The 13,791-nt window shown below is 44.7% G+C and overlaps 1 protein-coding gene across 6 annotated transcripts in view; it reads left to right on the top strand.

The window, feature by feature from the left end:
- The window catches only part of IPO11 (importin 11), a 555,951-nt gene that overhangs the window by 335,392 nt on the left and 206,768 nt on the right, over positions 1-13,791 (top strand). For all 6 annotated transcript variants that reach the window (XM_073584259.1, XM_073584261.1, XM_073584258.1 and 3 more), the window contains one exon: positions 12,910-13,005. In XM_073584259.1, coding sequence (XP_073440360.1) covers positions 12,910-13,005 — 96 coding nt within the window. The remainder of the gene's footprint in view (positions 1-12,909; positions 13,006-13,791) is intronic.

Below are 13,791 nucleotides of genomic sequence, written 5' to 3'. Positions count from 1 at the left end.
GGTTCTGGGTTCAAATCTCACCAAGGATAACATCTGCAATGACTTTGCATGTTCTCCACGTGTTTGCGTTGGATTCCTCCAGGTTCTCCGGTTTCTTCCCACATTCCAAAGACTTACTGATAGGGATTCTAGATTGTGAGCCTCATCAGGGATAGTGCCAATAATGTCTGTAAAGCACTGTGGAATTAATGGCGCTACGTAAATGAGTAAAATAAATAAATCTTTATTGTCATAGAATCATAAAATGTTAGAGTTTGGAAGGGACTCCAGGGAAGGGAGGACGTTTCTTCATTTTTCCTCCTTTATCATCCCCTAGTCTACCTAAACGGCTTCTCCTTTCCCTTCCCCATTGGACGCTAATTTGTCTTGTCTTTTTAATGTTTTTTTATAAATTAACTAGCTGAAGAGCCCGACGCTGCCCGGGCATAGTAACTGACAACAGTTAGTTATAACAAATTATAATGATTATATCTATATATAAAGCGGAGTGTAGAGCCCCCGCCCACTTTGCATAGCCACATTCACTATAATATCCCACATCATCCTGTCAGCCAGAGCCACCGGACTACTACCCCTAATATCCCACATTGTCCCGTCAGCCAGAGCCACCGGACAACTACCCCTAATATTCCACATCATCCTGTCAGAGCCACCGGACTACTACCCCTAATATCCCACATCATCCCGTCAGCCAGGACCACCAGACAACTACCACTAGTATCCCACATCATCCCGTCAGCCAGGACCACCAGACAACTACCACTAATATCCCACATCATCCCGTCAGCCAGAGCCATCGGACTACTACCACTAATATCTCACATCATCCCGTCAGCCAGAGCCACCGGACTACTACCACTAATATCCCACATCATCCCGTCAGCCAAAGCTACCGGAATACTACTACTAATATCCCACATCATTCCGTCAGCCATAGCCACCGGACTACTACCCCTAATATCCCACATCATCCCGTCAGCCTGGGGTCAGAACCAGAGCGCTGAGTGGAATGGTCCTAACTTCCATACCGGGGATCCCTTTAAGAGAGGCCTGGGGTCAGAACCAGAGCCCTGAGTGGATTTGCCCTGACTTCCTTATCAATGATCCCTTTAATAGAAGCCTGGGGTGAGAATCAGTGCGCTGAGGGATTTACCCTAACTTCCATACCGGAGATCCCTTTAAGAGAGGCCTGGGGTCAGTACCAAAGCACAGAGTGGATTTGCCCTCACTTCCATACCGGGGATCTCTTTAAGAGAGACTGGGATCAGAACCAGAGCGCTGAGTGGATTTGCCGTGATTTGCATACCAATGATCCCTTTAATAGAACCCTGGGGTCAGAATCAGAACGTTGAGGGATTTGCCCTAATTTCCATACAGGAGATCCCTTTAAGAGAGCCTGGGGTGAGAACCAAAGCGCTGGATGGATTTGCCCTGACTTCCATACGAATGATCCCTTTAAGAGACCCTGGGGTCAGAACCACAGAGCTGAGTGGAACTGTCCTAACTTCCATTCCGAGGATCCCTTTAAGAGAGGCCTGGGGTCAAAACCAAAGCCCTGGTTGGATTTGCTCTGACTTCCATACCAATGATCCCTTTAAGGGGGAAGATGTGCCTATGGGATCAAGGATGTGTGATTGGGATATAGGCACGGGAGGGGGGATTCATCTCTGTCATGTGCTCTCTGCTCCTTTCTTGGGGGCAGACAATGGCTGGGAGCTTATGTTTCCGAAGATGCTAGATTTCTCCCACCATGTCAGTGTCTGCTGAGGTGTTGTCAAGTGGGAAAACTTGCTCATAGCAACCAATCACAGCTCAGCTACTTTTAACCAGCTCTGGTGAAATGAGAGATGCTTAGTGATTGGTTGCAAGAAAAACTGTTGCTCATAGCAACCAATCACAGCTCAGCTTCTTTTGAACAGCTCTGGTAAAATGAAAGATGCTTCGTGATTGGTTGGTGGTACACACACACATACATTCACTTTTATACTGTATATAGAGATGTTATGTAATAAAGATATATTTTTTTAACTTGGCTAGAAATCTCTTCTTATCTTTATGGTACCCATCCATAATAGATTATGCTTATTCATGATTTTTTGAAGTGTTCAAAGCCCTACATCTAGGACTTTGGTAATGCCTCAAAAAAGAGTAGTACAGTTAGGCAAAATTTACTTTAACAAACTAGTCAAGTGCTGTATTAAACACAATATTCAGATTTGTCCCTACACCCCGACGCTTGTTTCGCCCAGCTTCACCCTGGGGCATAATATAATAATAAAACCCACAAATATATGTAAAAGATTAAAAGTTTTGCTTCCACGACACAGTATTAACTGTATAATCATTTTCCCCTCATCATGCACAGTAATATGGGATTTTCCTACCACGCGGCATTACAGAACGCTTATTGGAAAGGGACATCTGTTCCTAGTCACACAGTTTGCTAATCATATAGTTTTCTTCTGAAGCTGGCATCATTGAAGATCCAGCCTTGGGAACAAAGCACAGATGTTTTGTGGGCTTTGAGTTAGGAGATTATATGAATTGGAACAATCACACACTAAATATAAACTCTCATGGATTACTAATGCCCATTGTATTTGTGCATCACTTGTTACCAGTCTTTTGTTCTAATGGTAATTGCTCTGTTCTGAGTATTTTGCTGCTTGCATGTTCCTACAGTAGCAGAGATAAGAACAATATCACGTTTGTGCTCAGAAATGGACTAATATTTATGCAAAATAATATAATTCTAATAAGATTTCCTCTCCGGTCATGTGTATCGTAGTGCGCCAACGTGATAAAGCGTACATCTAATTGTGTATTTGTAAATAACCCTATCATTTCAAAAGTCCATTTTATCGAAATATTCTTAATATACCTGTGCTAGGTCTAAACTATGGTAGAAGAACTAATCTCCGGGTAAAGTAGTGTTTATCCAGAGCATTCTGGTTCATGGATATATTGCCAGCATGAAGTTAGGGTCCCGTTTTACCAGCGATCCCGACAAAGATACGACCTGGTAAGGATCGCTGGTGCATCGCTAAATGGTCGCTAGTGAGCTGCCAAACAGGCAGATCTACTCAACGACGCAGCAACGATGCGGTGATCAGTCTAACGACCTCGGCGGTCGTTGGGTCCTTATCACACAGCAGCTTTTCAAACGATTCCCACCTGCATCCCTGAGTTCTGCATCGCCAACGAGGTCGCTCGAAAAAATGGCACAGGACATTTCAGCACGATCAGCGATATCCAGCGGGGGGGCCGGTTGCTGCTGCGTGTCACATGTAGCGATCTCACTACATGTGACACGGCGAGACATGGCGAGATCGCTGTTGTGTCACAAAATCGGTGATGCTTCAGCGATCTCGCTATGTGAGACGGGGGCTTTGGACTGTGATAACCACTTCCTATCTACCATTTAAGAAAGTTAGGATTAGGAGCGCTAACATTTTTTATTTGATAAATGAAGTTTTGGCAGAACATAGAGAAAAATCTATATCAATTAAATGGTTACTGCCATTTCAACAAACCTTATATGACAATATTACAAGCAAATATAATAAAGATGCAATATTTTTTTTAAGAGAAAAATCAAGTTTCTTAGCTTATAAGCCAATGCCTTCATCACAGCTTGAATGTAACATTCACTTTGTAATAAGGCTGCATCTGTCTTGAGAGATGAAACAGACATTCACCTCTCTGAAGGATCAGGTTTCATGCTGCTGATAGAAGTCTTATCTACTGCCCATAGAAGTGTATGGAAATTGGAGAGTGGAGTTCAAGGAGGCAAAATAAACAATTACAGAGAAAGACCAAGGTAGAGAGACAGACAGTGTTTATGCTTTCTGGAAAGTGTTTTAGCCCACAGTTAAGGGTATGTTGCCGATTTGGCTGTGGATCCGCAGTGGATTTGGCCCTGCGGATCCGCAGCAGTTTTCCATGCGGTGTACAGTACAATGTGAACCTATGGAAAACAAACACCGCTGTACACATGCTGCGGAAAATTCCGCACAGAAACGCAGCGGTTTATTTTCCGCAGCATGTTTATTCTTTGTGCGGAATCCGCAGCGTTTTTCCACCTATTCCATTATAGGACTCCACAGGTGTAAAAACACAGGCCAAATCCACACAAAATCCGCAGAAAACCCACAGGGAATCCGCAGGTAAAACGCAAGTCATTTTACCTGCGGATTCTGCGGAAAAATCTGCAATGGAATCCGCAACGTGTGCACATACCCTTAGTATTCTCGCTGCTAAGTGCATCTAAGGATTTACTGCATGGAGTTAGGGGAGCTGGATCTCCTCTCTATTTAACGTGAGAAATGTCATTGTAGAAAGTTTCCATTCCTGACTTCTTGGCCAACTAAGAATTAAGAGTTGAACTTGCAGGAAAAGTAGTGAAAAAATCCATGTGTCACATTATCTATGAGTCACATAATGGGAAAAAATTGTGCTTATAAAACCACACTTGTTTGTTGATTCTGAAAAGTTACCTGAAGCGAGAGAGGTGATGATTAGATCATTTAGGTGGCCTGCATATAACCAGACTAGCTGTTCTCCTCTGTCAGCTCAAGGAAGCTGACCAGACTGGATGTGTCTTGGAGCTGAAGAGAGAGACAGGCCAAAGTCCCTCTCTAAGAGGAGTCTGCATAGGCCATGTGCAGAGAACCGCAAATGTGAGTGGTTGCTATGGACAATAGCAGTTTTATTTGACCGAGCTGAGTCTAGCTCAGCTGTGCATGAGTAGCCAAGGTCTGTTCTGTTTAGTTAGCGCCTGGACAAGGTTTTGGTGCTGTGCAACCTGTAAAAAGCAATAAAAACCTTGTGTATGGACCAAAACTGCATTGCCTGTTTGAACGCTACCTAAGGCCTTATGAGCGAGAGTTAATCCCTACAATTGGTGGATGAAATGCAGGTGTGAAATCGGAGAGAACACAGGCGATTGCAGTGTAAAAACTTAATGTCCTGGGTAAAAGCAGCTACAGCATTGCGAACACAGTCTAAACGCATGGAAGAGCTTATTAAGCAATTACCGGTAGTTCAGGAGGATCAGGAGTTACGACATCACTTACACCAGCAGCAAGTTCAGCAGTAACATCAGCATCAGCTGGCTCTCCTAGCATAGACTGTCCTGGTCAGGGAGATGGCACCACACGCCAGCCAAAGTGAAGATATCTGGACGAGGCGATCGATACTGGAGGCATTGCAGAAAATGACTCAATGATGATGTTGAGGTTTCTTGATCATCTTTGAAAGTGTGGCTGACAGGGAGAAACTGTCACCAGAGCACTGTACCAAATGTATGCCAATTAGCTCAGGTTGGGAGACCTGGTGGCCAATCCAAGAATGGTCCGTGTTTCACCGATGTTTAAAATTGGCCTAAGATATGGGGGAATGGATAACAAGGAGCATCACAGTACATGTAGTCTGTTACTACAGACATACATGAGTCTGTCAAGGAACTGTTGACAGAAGCATTAGATTTTTTGAGGGAATCTGTTACCATGTTTTTAGTGCCTCGTCTTAGAGGAGCATAATGTGGGGATGACTAGGGTCAGACTTGCGAGAAACTCGGACGAGTCTCACACATCAATGCCCGGCACTGCCACCGGCACTCAGGACCGGAGTGTGTGGCTGCATTTATTTCTATGCAGCTGAACACTCCTGTACCAAGTGGTGGCGGCAGTGCCGGGTATTGATGTGTGAGACTCGTCCGAGTTTCTCGCAAGTCTGACCCTGGCCGAAAGAGACTTTGATTCCAGCAATGAATCACTTAGCTTAATGGGTGCAACAGTTGTGAGGCAACCAGAGTTTTTAGATGTTGCCAAACTCAAAAAGGTGCCCCCGCACACACCGTGGCTTTCAGTGTGTGTTGTATATTGACAATTAACTGATAATCAGCGCTTTAAGCATGGTTGGACGATTTGGCACCTGGGCTTTAGTCCGGCAATGATAATCTCCTGCTGATAAAACACTTGTATGGAAACAGCAGCACACAGCCTAATAATTGACACATCACTGAAATCAGTGTCTCAGCCCCTACCTTATGCCATCCTCCAATCACATAGCAACCTGCCTACAGATTCAATTTAATTTAAATGAGACTATTTTTTTTAAAGTTTGAATATTAATTTTAGATACAGTGGGGCAAAAAAGTATTTAGTCAGTCAGCAATAGTGCAAGTTCCACCACTTAAAAAGATGAGAGGCGTCTGTAATTTACATCATAGGTAGACCTCAACTATGAGAGACAAACTGAGAAAAAAAAATCCAGAAAATCACATTGTCTGTTTTTTTTTCCTTTTATTTCCATATTATGGTGGAAAATAAGTATTTGGTCAGAAACAAGCAATCAAGATTTCTGGCTCTCACAGACCTGTAACTTCTTCTTTAAGAGTCTCCTCTTTCCTCCACTCATTACCTGTAGTAATGGCACCTGTTTAAACTTGTTATCAGTATAAAAAGACACCTGTGCACACCCTCAAACAGTCTGACTCCAAACTCCACTATGGTGAAGACCAAAGAGCTGTCAAAGGACACCAGAAACAAAATTGTAGCCCTGCACCAGGCTGGGAAGACTGAATCTGCAATAGCCAACCAGCTTGGAGTGAAGAAATCAACTGTGGGAGCAATAATTAGAAAATGGAAGACATACAAGACCACTGATAATCTCCCTCGATCTGGTGCTCCACGCAAAATCCCACCCCGTGGGGTCAGAATGATCACAAGAACGGTGAGCAAAAATCCCAGAACCACGCGGGGGGACCTAGTGAATGAACTGCAGAGAGCTGGGACCAATGTAACAAGGCCTACCATAAGTAACACACTACGCCACCATGGACTCAGATCCTGCAGTGCCAGACGTGTCCCACTGCTTAAGCCTGTACATGTCCGGGCCCGTCTGAAGTTTGCTAGAGAGCATTTGGATGATCCAGAGGAGTTTTGGGAGAATGTCCTATGGTCTGATGAAACCAAACTGGAACTGTTTGGTAGAAACACAACTTGTCGTGTTTGGAGGAAAAAGAATACTGAGTTGCATCCATCAAACACCATACCTACTGTAAAGCATGGTGGTGGAAACATCATGCTTTGGGGCTGTTTCTCTGCAAAGGGGCCAGGACGACTGATCCAGGTACATGAAAGAATGAATGGGGCCATGTATCGTGAGATTTTGAGTGCAAACCTCCTTCCATCAGCAAGGGCATTGATGATGAAACGTGGCTGGGTCTTTCAACATGACAATGATCCAAAGCACACCGCCAGGGCAACGAAGGAGTGGCTTCGTAAGAAGTATTTCAAGGTCCTGGAGTGGCCTAGCCAGTCTCCAGATCTCAACCCTATAGAAAACCTTTGGAGGGAGTTGAAAGTCCGTGTTGCCCATCGAAAAGCCAAAAACATCACTGCTCTAGAGGAGATCTGCATGGAGGAATGGGCCAACATACCAACAACAGTGTGTGGCAACCTTGTGAAGACTTACAGAAAACGTTTGACCTCTGTCATTGCCAACAAAGGATATATCACAAAGTATTGAGATGAAATTTTGTTTCTGACCAAATACTTATTTTCCACCATAATATGCAAATAAAATGAAACAAAAACAGACAATGTGATTTTCTGGATTTTTTTTTCTCAGTTTGTCTCCCATAGTTGAGGTCTACCTATGATGTAAATTACAGACGCCACTCATCTTTTTAAGTGGTGGAACTTGCACTATTGCTGACTGACTAAATACTTTTTTGCCCCACTGTATATTAGAATAAAAAAAAAAATCGAAATTTGCCTTATATATGTCTATGACATATGTTATTTTATGTGTTACTTTGGTGAGATTCCATTTATGCAGATTTTTCTTATGGAGGAACCACTTCTCTTTTCCTGCTGGTGAGATACAAACACCTTTCTGAAGAAACAAAACAGTTATTTCATCGTTATTGTTCTCAGACATGAACGCACTCAATTTGTTAAATGTATAAGCTCCTGGATGCACTCAAATTGAATTTTTTCGACCAAAGGAATTTCTATTAATCTCCAATATAAATGCTTTCCGGAGTCCCATAAGTTAAACTTACTTGAGTGTGAACTTAAACCATTTCTTCCTGGAGTTCTCCCCCATCCCAAGGTGAGGGGCTTATTATTATTTATTTAGCTTGTACTGGAGGTGGCTTACTGTACACAGAACTTTTGCTGTATTTTATACTAGTCACTGACCTATAAAATAAAGCTTTGATTTGCTTTTCTTTCCTTTTAGATTTTTCCATTTTTTGTAAGATTTGTAGACTTTTGCCAAATATTTTTTCAATAGTTTTTCTTCTTCTGACTGATGATTAAGACCACTATGGTCTGGGGCCGTTGTTATAGCTTGGGAGAGCCACAATGTACAGGGTGGGACGACTTCAAAATGGCCACCATGGTCACCACCCGTCTTGAAGCGCTTCTCCCTCCCATATACTAATGTGCCACAAACAGGAAGCTGATATCACCAAGCATTCCCATTTAATTTAGGTGTATCCATATAAATGGCTCACATTGTATAAACTAGATTTGCCATCAGCTCCAATACAAAGAAAATAAAACAATATATAGCAATGAAAATTGGGTTGTCCATGTTTTAGAAGTGGTAGTGGCAGAATGAATTAAGGCTTTGACACAGTGGGTCACTTCTTCAAAACAATGGCTAGTGATGTCGAAGTCTGATCTGCGCAGGTGCGACCATTGAGCCGAAATGTTGTGTTTTGGGACTTTTTCGCACCCATACGGGCACAGTGTAAAGAAATACAACATCAATATTCAAAGGAAACATCAATATTCAAAAGCCGTGAGACGGGTGGAGAGTTCTGTCGATCTGTGACACCCGATCACATACAAAGAATATGAAATAATAATAATCTTTATTTTTATATAGCGCTAACAAATTCCGCAGCGCTTTACAGTTTCCACACATTATCATCACTGTCCCCGATGAGGCTCACAATCTAATTTCCCTATCAGTGTGTCTTTGGAATGTGGGAGGAAACCGGAGTTGCCCGGAGGAAACCCACGCAAACACGGGGAGAACATACAAACTCCTTGCAGATGTTGTCCTTGGTGGGATTCGAACCCAGGACCCCAGCGCTGCAAGGCTGCAGTGCTAACCACTGAGCCACCGTGCCGCCCATGAAAAAATATACTATATTCTGGCTCTCAAACTGTTAGAGACACTGTATTCATTACATGCTCATAGATAAAATAAGATAAATAAGCACATGAATTAGATCAATAAATTAATTAAATCAATTAGCATTAATATAGATCTCAAATATTTTAGCTGACTTTAATGAAATCTAAGCTAATTGTAATTATAGATGATTCCAACAGGTTATCCCCAAGAAATACATACAGTATATAGTGATTAAAATTTCATTGATGTGGTTATATTGTATCAGACGCGTGCATAAATTTATACGTTCTAGATGAGAAAATCTCTCCAAGGGGAATATTAGCACAAAGTATCATGCAGACATTGCGGGGAGCAGAATGCTGAAATGAAATCAGAAGTCTGGTTGATGTATTGTCGCTGCATGGTCTGTGGAAAAATCCACAGCTATAGAGATTAAAGAGGTTGGCCACTTTATCTTTACTTTATCAGATGTGTTGGGGACATGATTTTGTGCCACTTACTAATATACATATTTTCATGTTCTTCTCCTTTACTTGTTCGTGTAGCCATCATCACAGACTGCACAGCTCTCCTGTCCACAATTTGGTTGCTGATGGAGGAGGAACAAGTGTCCGGATCAGTCTATCATCAGCCTCATCTAACAGAAAAGTAGTTTACCAATTTGTGGTGTTTTTTAGTTGGTAGAGGCTGTTGGACATGTCTGGACACATGCTCTGCCACCAGAAGCCATTGTAAGGACTGAAGAGCTGTGCCGTGCCATCTGCGAGGATAACGGTGCCGTGTGCGAGGATAACTGTGCCGTTTGTGAGGATAACTGTGCCGTCTGAGACAATAGCTTTGCCGTCTGCGAGGACAACTGTGCCGTCTGAGACAATAGCTTTGCCGTCTACGAGGACAACTGTGCCGTCTGCCAGGATAACTGTGCCGTCTGCGAGGACAACTGTGCCGTCTGAGACGATAGCTTTGCCGTCTGCGAGGATAACTGTGCCGCCTGCGAGGACAGCTGTGTCGTCTGCGAGGATAGGTTTGCCGTCTGTGAGGACAGCTGTGTTGTCTGCGAGGATAGGTTTGCCGTCTGTGAGGATAGCTTTGCCGTTTGCGAGGATAGCTTTGCCGTCTGAGAGGATAACTGTGCCGTGTGCGAGGATAACTTTGCCGTTTGTGAGGATAACTGTGCCGTCTGAGACGATAGCTTTGCCGTCTGCGAGGACCACTGTGCCGTCTGAGACGATAGCTTTGCCGTCTGCGAGGACAACTGTGCCGAGTGCGAAGACAGCTGTACCGTCTGCAAGGAAAACTGCCATGTGCGAGGATATCTGTGCCGTCAGCGAGGATAACTGTGCTGCCTGGGAGGATAGCTGTGTTGTCTGCGAGGATATCTGTGTCGTCTGCGAGGACAGCTGTGTCGTCTGCGAGGACAGCTGTGTCGTCTGCAAGGATAGCTTTGCCGTCTGCAAGGATAGCTTTGCCGTCTGCGAGGACAACTGTGCCGTCTGCGAGGACAACTGTGCCGTCTGCGAGGATACCTGTGCCGTCTGCGAGGACAGCTGTGTCGACTGCGAGGACAGCTGTGTGTGCGAGGATAGCTTTGCCGAATGCGAGGATAGCTTTGCCGTTTGCGAGGATAGCTTTGCCGTCTGCGAGGACAACTGTGCCGTGTGCGAGGATAACTGTGCCGTCTGAGACGATAGCTTTGCCGTCTGCGTGGATAGCGTTGCCGTGTGCAATGATAACTGTGCCGTCTGTGAAGATAACTGTGCCGTCTGCGAGGATAACTGTGCCATCTGAGACGATAGCTTTGCCGTCTGCGAGGACAATTGTGCCGTGTGTGAGGACAGCTGTACCGTCTGCGAGAATAACTGTGCCGTCTGCGAGCATAACTGTGCCGTCTGCGAGGATAATTGTGCCGTCTGAGACAATAGCTTTGCCGTCTGCGAGGATAGCGTTGCCGTCAGCGAGGATAACTGTGCCATCTGAGACGATAGCTTTGCCGTCTGCGTGGATAGTGTTGCCGTGTGCAATGATAACTGTGCCGTCTGCGAGGATAATTGTGCCGTCTGAGACGATAGCTGTGCAGTCTGCGAGGATAACTGTGCCGTCTGCGAGGATAACTGTGCCATCTGAGACGATAGCTTTGCCGTCTGCGTGGATAGTGTTGCCGTGTGCAGTGATAACTGTGCCGTCTGTGAAGATAACTGTGCCGTCTGCAAGGATAATTGTGCCGTCTGAGACGATAGCTTTGCCGTCTGCGAGGATAGCTTTGCCGTCAGCGAGGATAACTGTGCCATCTGAGACGATAGCTGTGCAGTCTGCGAGGACAGTTGTGCCGTCTGAGACGATAGCTGTGCAGTCTGCGAGGACATCTGTGCCGTCTGAGACGATAGCTTTGCCGTCAGCGAGGATAACTGTGCCGTCTGAGACGATAGCTTTGCTGTCTGCGAGGATAACTGTGCCATCTGAGACGATAGCTGTGCAGTCTGTGAGGATAGCTTTGCCGTCTGCGAGGATAACTGTGTCGTCTGCGAGGATAACTGTGCCGTCTGAGACGATAGCTGTGCAGTCTGTGAGGATAACTGTGTCGTCTGCGAGGATAACTGTGCCGTCTGAGACGATAGCTGTGCAGTCTGCGAGGATAACTGTGTCGTCTGCGAGGATAACTGTGCCGTCTGAGACGATAGCTTTGCTGTCTGCGAGGATAACTGTGCCATCTGAGACGATAGCTGTGCAGTCTGCGAGGATAACTGTGTCGTCTGCGAGGATAACTGTGCTGTCTGAGACGATAGCTGTGCCGTCTGCGAGGATAACTGTGCCGTCTGCGAGGATAACTGTGCCGTCTGAGACGATAGCTGTGCAGTCTGCGAGGATAACTGTGTCGTCTGCGAGGATAACTGTGCCATCTGTGAGGATAGCTTTGCCGTCTGTGAGGACAGCTGTGCTGTCTGAGACGATAGCTTTGCCGTCTGCGAGGATAACTGTGCCGTCTGAGACGATAGCTGTGCAGTCTGCGAGGACAGCTGTGCCGTCTGAGACGATAGCTTTGCCGTCTGCGAGGATAACTGTGCCGTCTGTGAGGAGTGCTGCACTAAGATGTACAGGAGAAGAATCCGTGATACCTATATTATAGTCGGTGTAAAAGAGATCATGTCCCCAACACATCAACACTGTCCCCAGAGTGTTGTTAGTGATGCACTGTGCATCACTAACACGTTTTTTCATTAAAAACAGCGGTCTTATCATGTTCCAGGATCACTCTATATAGTTAGGTCGTGCCTGCTCATTTAGTCATGGGGATGTGCTTTATTTTATTCAGTCACGGACGGCGCTGCCCACTCAGTTTGAGGGATGTTTCCGGGGTTGTGCTGACTGGATGAAATGAAGCCCACCCCTTTGACTAAATGAGCAGGCACGATCTAATTGTATAAATTGCTTTTTGCACATGATTAGACCGCCGTTTGTAATGAAAAAAAAACAAGTTAGTGATGCGCATTGCATGACTAACAACGCGCTGGGACAAGGTTACATGCTAAAAAGAACATGACAGGTTCTCTTTAAGTAAAAGAAAAAAAGGGAAAAAAAATGGATGCCAAAAGTGGACAATCCCGTTATGTGTTATCTCAGTGCTGGAAAGAAAGTTTGAAAAGCTCACATTTCGACCACTGTTTTGTATGGTTTATCTTGTCTTGTAGTAGGACCTGTTTTGTTTGCTCTGCTCTTTGGGATGATAGATATTCTGGCACTTTTTTTTTTTAGGTTGTGGAGAATATCCTCATGGTAAATCCAGATGTTGGACCTCAAATTTTTCATGTCTTGCTGCCACCAGTCTTTAGAGGCATTCTCGATGGAGAGGTAATCTGTTTATTGCCTACGGTAATGTAACACCGGTGCCCACCGGTGATTGAATGATTCCAGTATGCAGTGATTGTATGATGCCGCAATATGGTAAATGAATAATGACATCATACAGTGACCAGCAAAGTGCAAAATAAACATCCACCAAATCTAATGGGTTGGTATCTTATGGATAAACAGCTCTTCCGTAGATTTGCATCATGAGCCCATACCAGATAGTGTCTACCTAGTAATGACATACACAATCTTTCCCATAACAGTGCCACATACCATATTCCTACCATTAAAGGAAATCTGTCAGCATGTTTTTGCTAAGTAATTCTAGAGCAGTATGATGTCGATGCTGAGACCCTGATTCCAACAATGTGTCACTTAATGGGCTGCATGTTGCTGTTTCAATACAATCAGTGTTTTCTCACCAGGAGATTGGCACTACAAGACTCGCTGCCTTGTGCCTCCTGGTCCAACCTTATTCCCACCGCTGATTAGCAGCTTTCTGCCTATGCACAGTGTACACAGAAAGCTGCCAATTAGTGGTGTGGGCGGGACTATACACAGCTCAGCAATCAAGAGATCTGTTCGATCTGCAGTAGGGAAAACAGTGATTGTATGAACATGACATCATGCAGACCAGCAAATGACACATCGCTGGAATCGGGATCTCTGCTCCTACATCACGGTGCTGTCAGATTACCGTACATAGCAAAAAATGCTCTTCAGCTGTGACCTTTGGTGCCATGCTGACCATCCAAACATACACTATTGCCTCCTACTTGTGTCTGA

The sequence above is a fragment of the Dendrobates tinctorius genome, unplaced genomic scaffold (genome assembly GCF_039654945.1).
Source record: "Dendrobates tinctorius isolate UK_male_01 unplaced genomic scaffold, ASM3965494v1 ptg000083l, whole genome shotgun sequence".
NCBI lineage: Eukaryota > Metazoa > Chordata > Amphibia > Anura > Dendrobatidae > Dendrobates > Dendrobates tinctorius.
The sequence above is the reverse complement of the archived record's forward strand: the minus strand, read 5'-3'. Positions and strand labels throughout refer to the sequence as shown.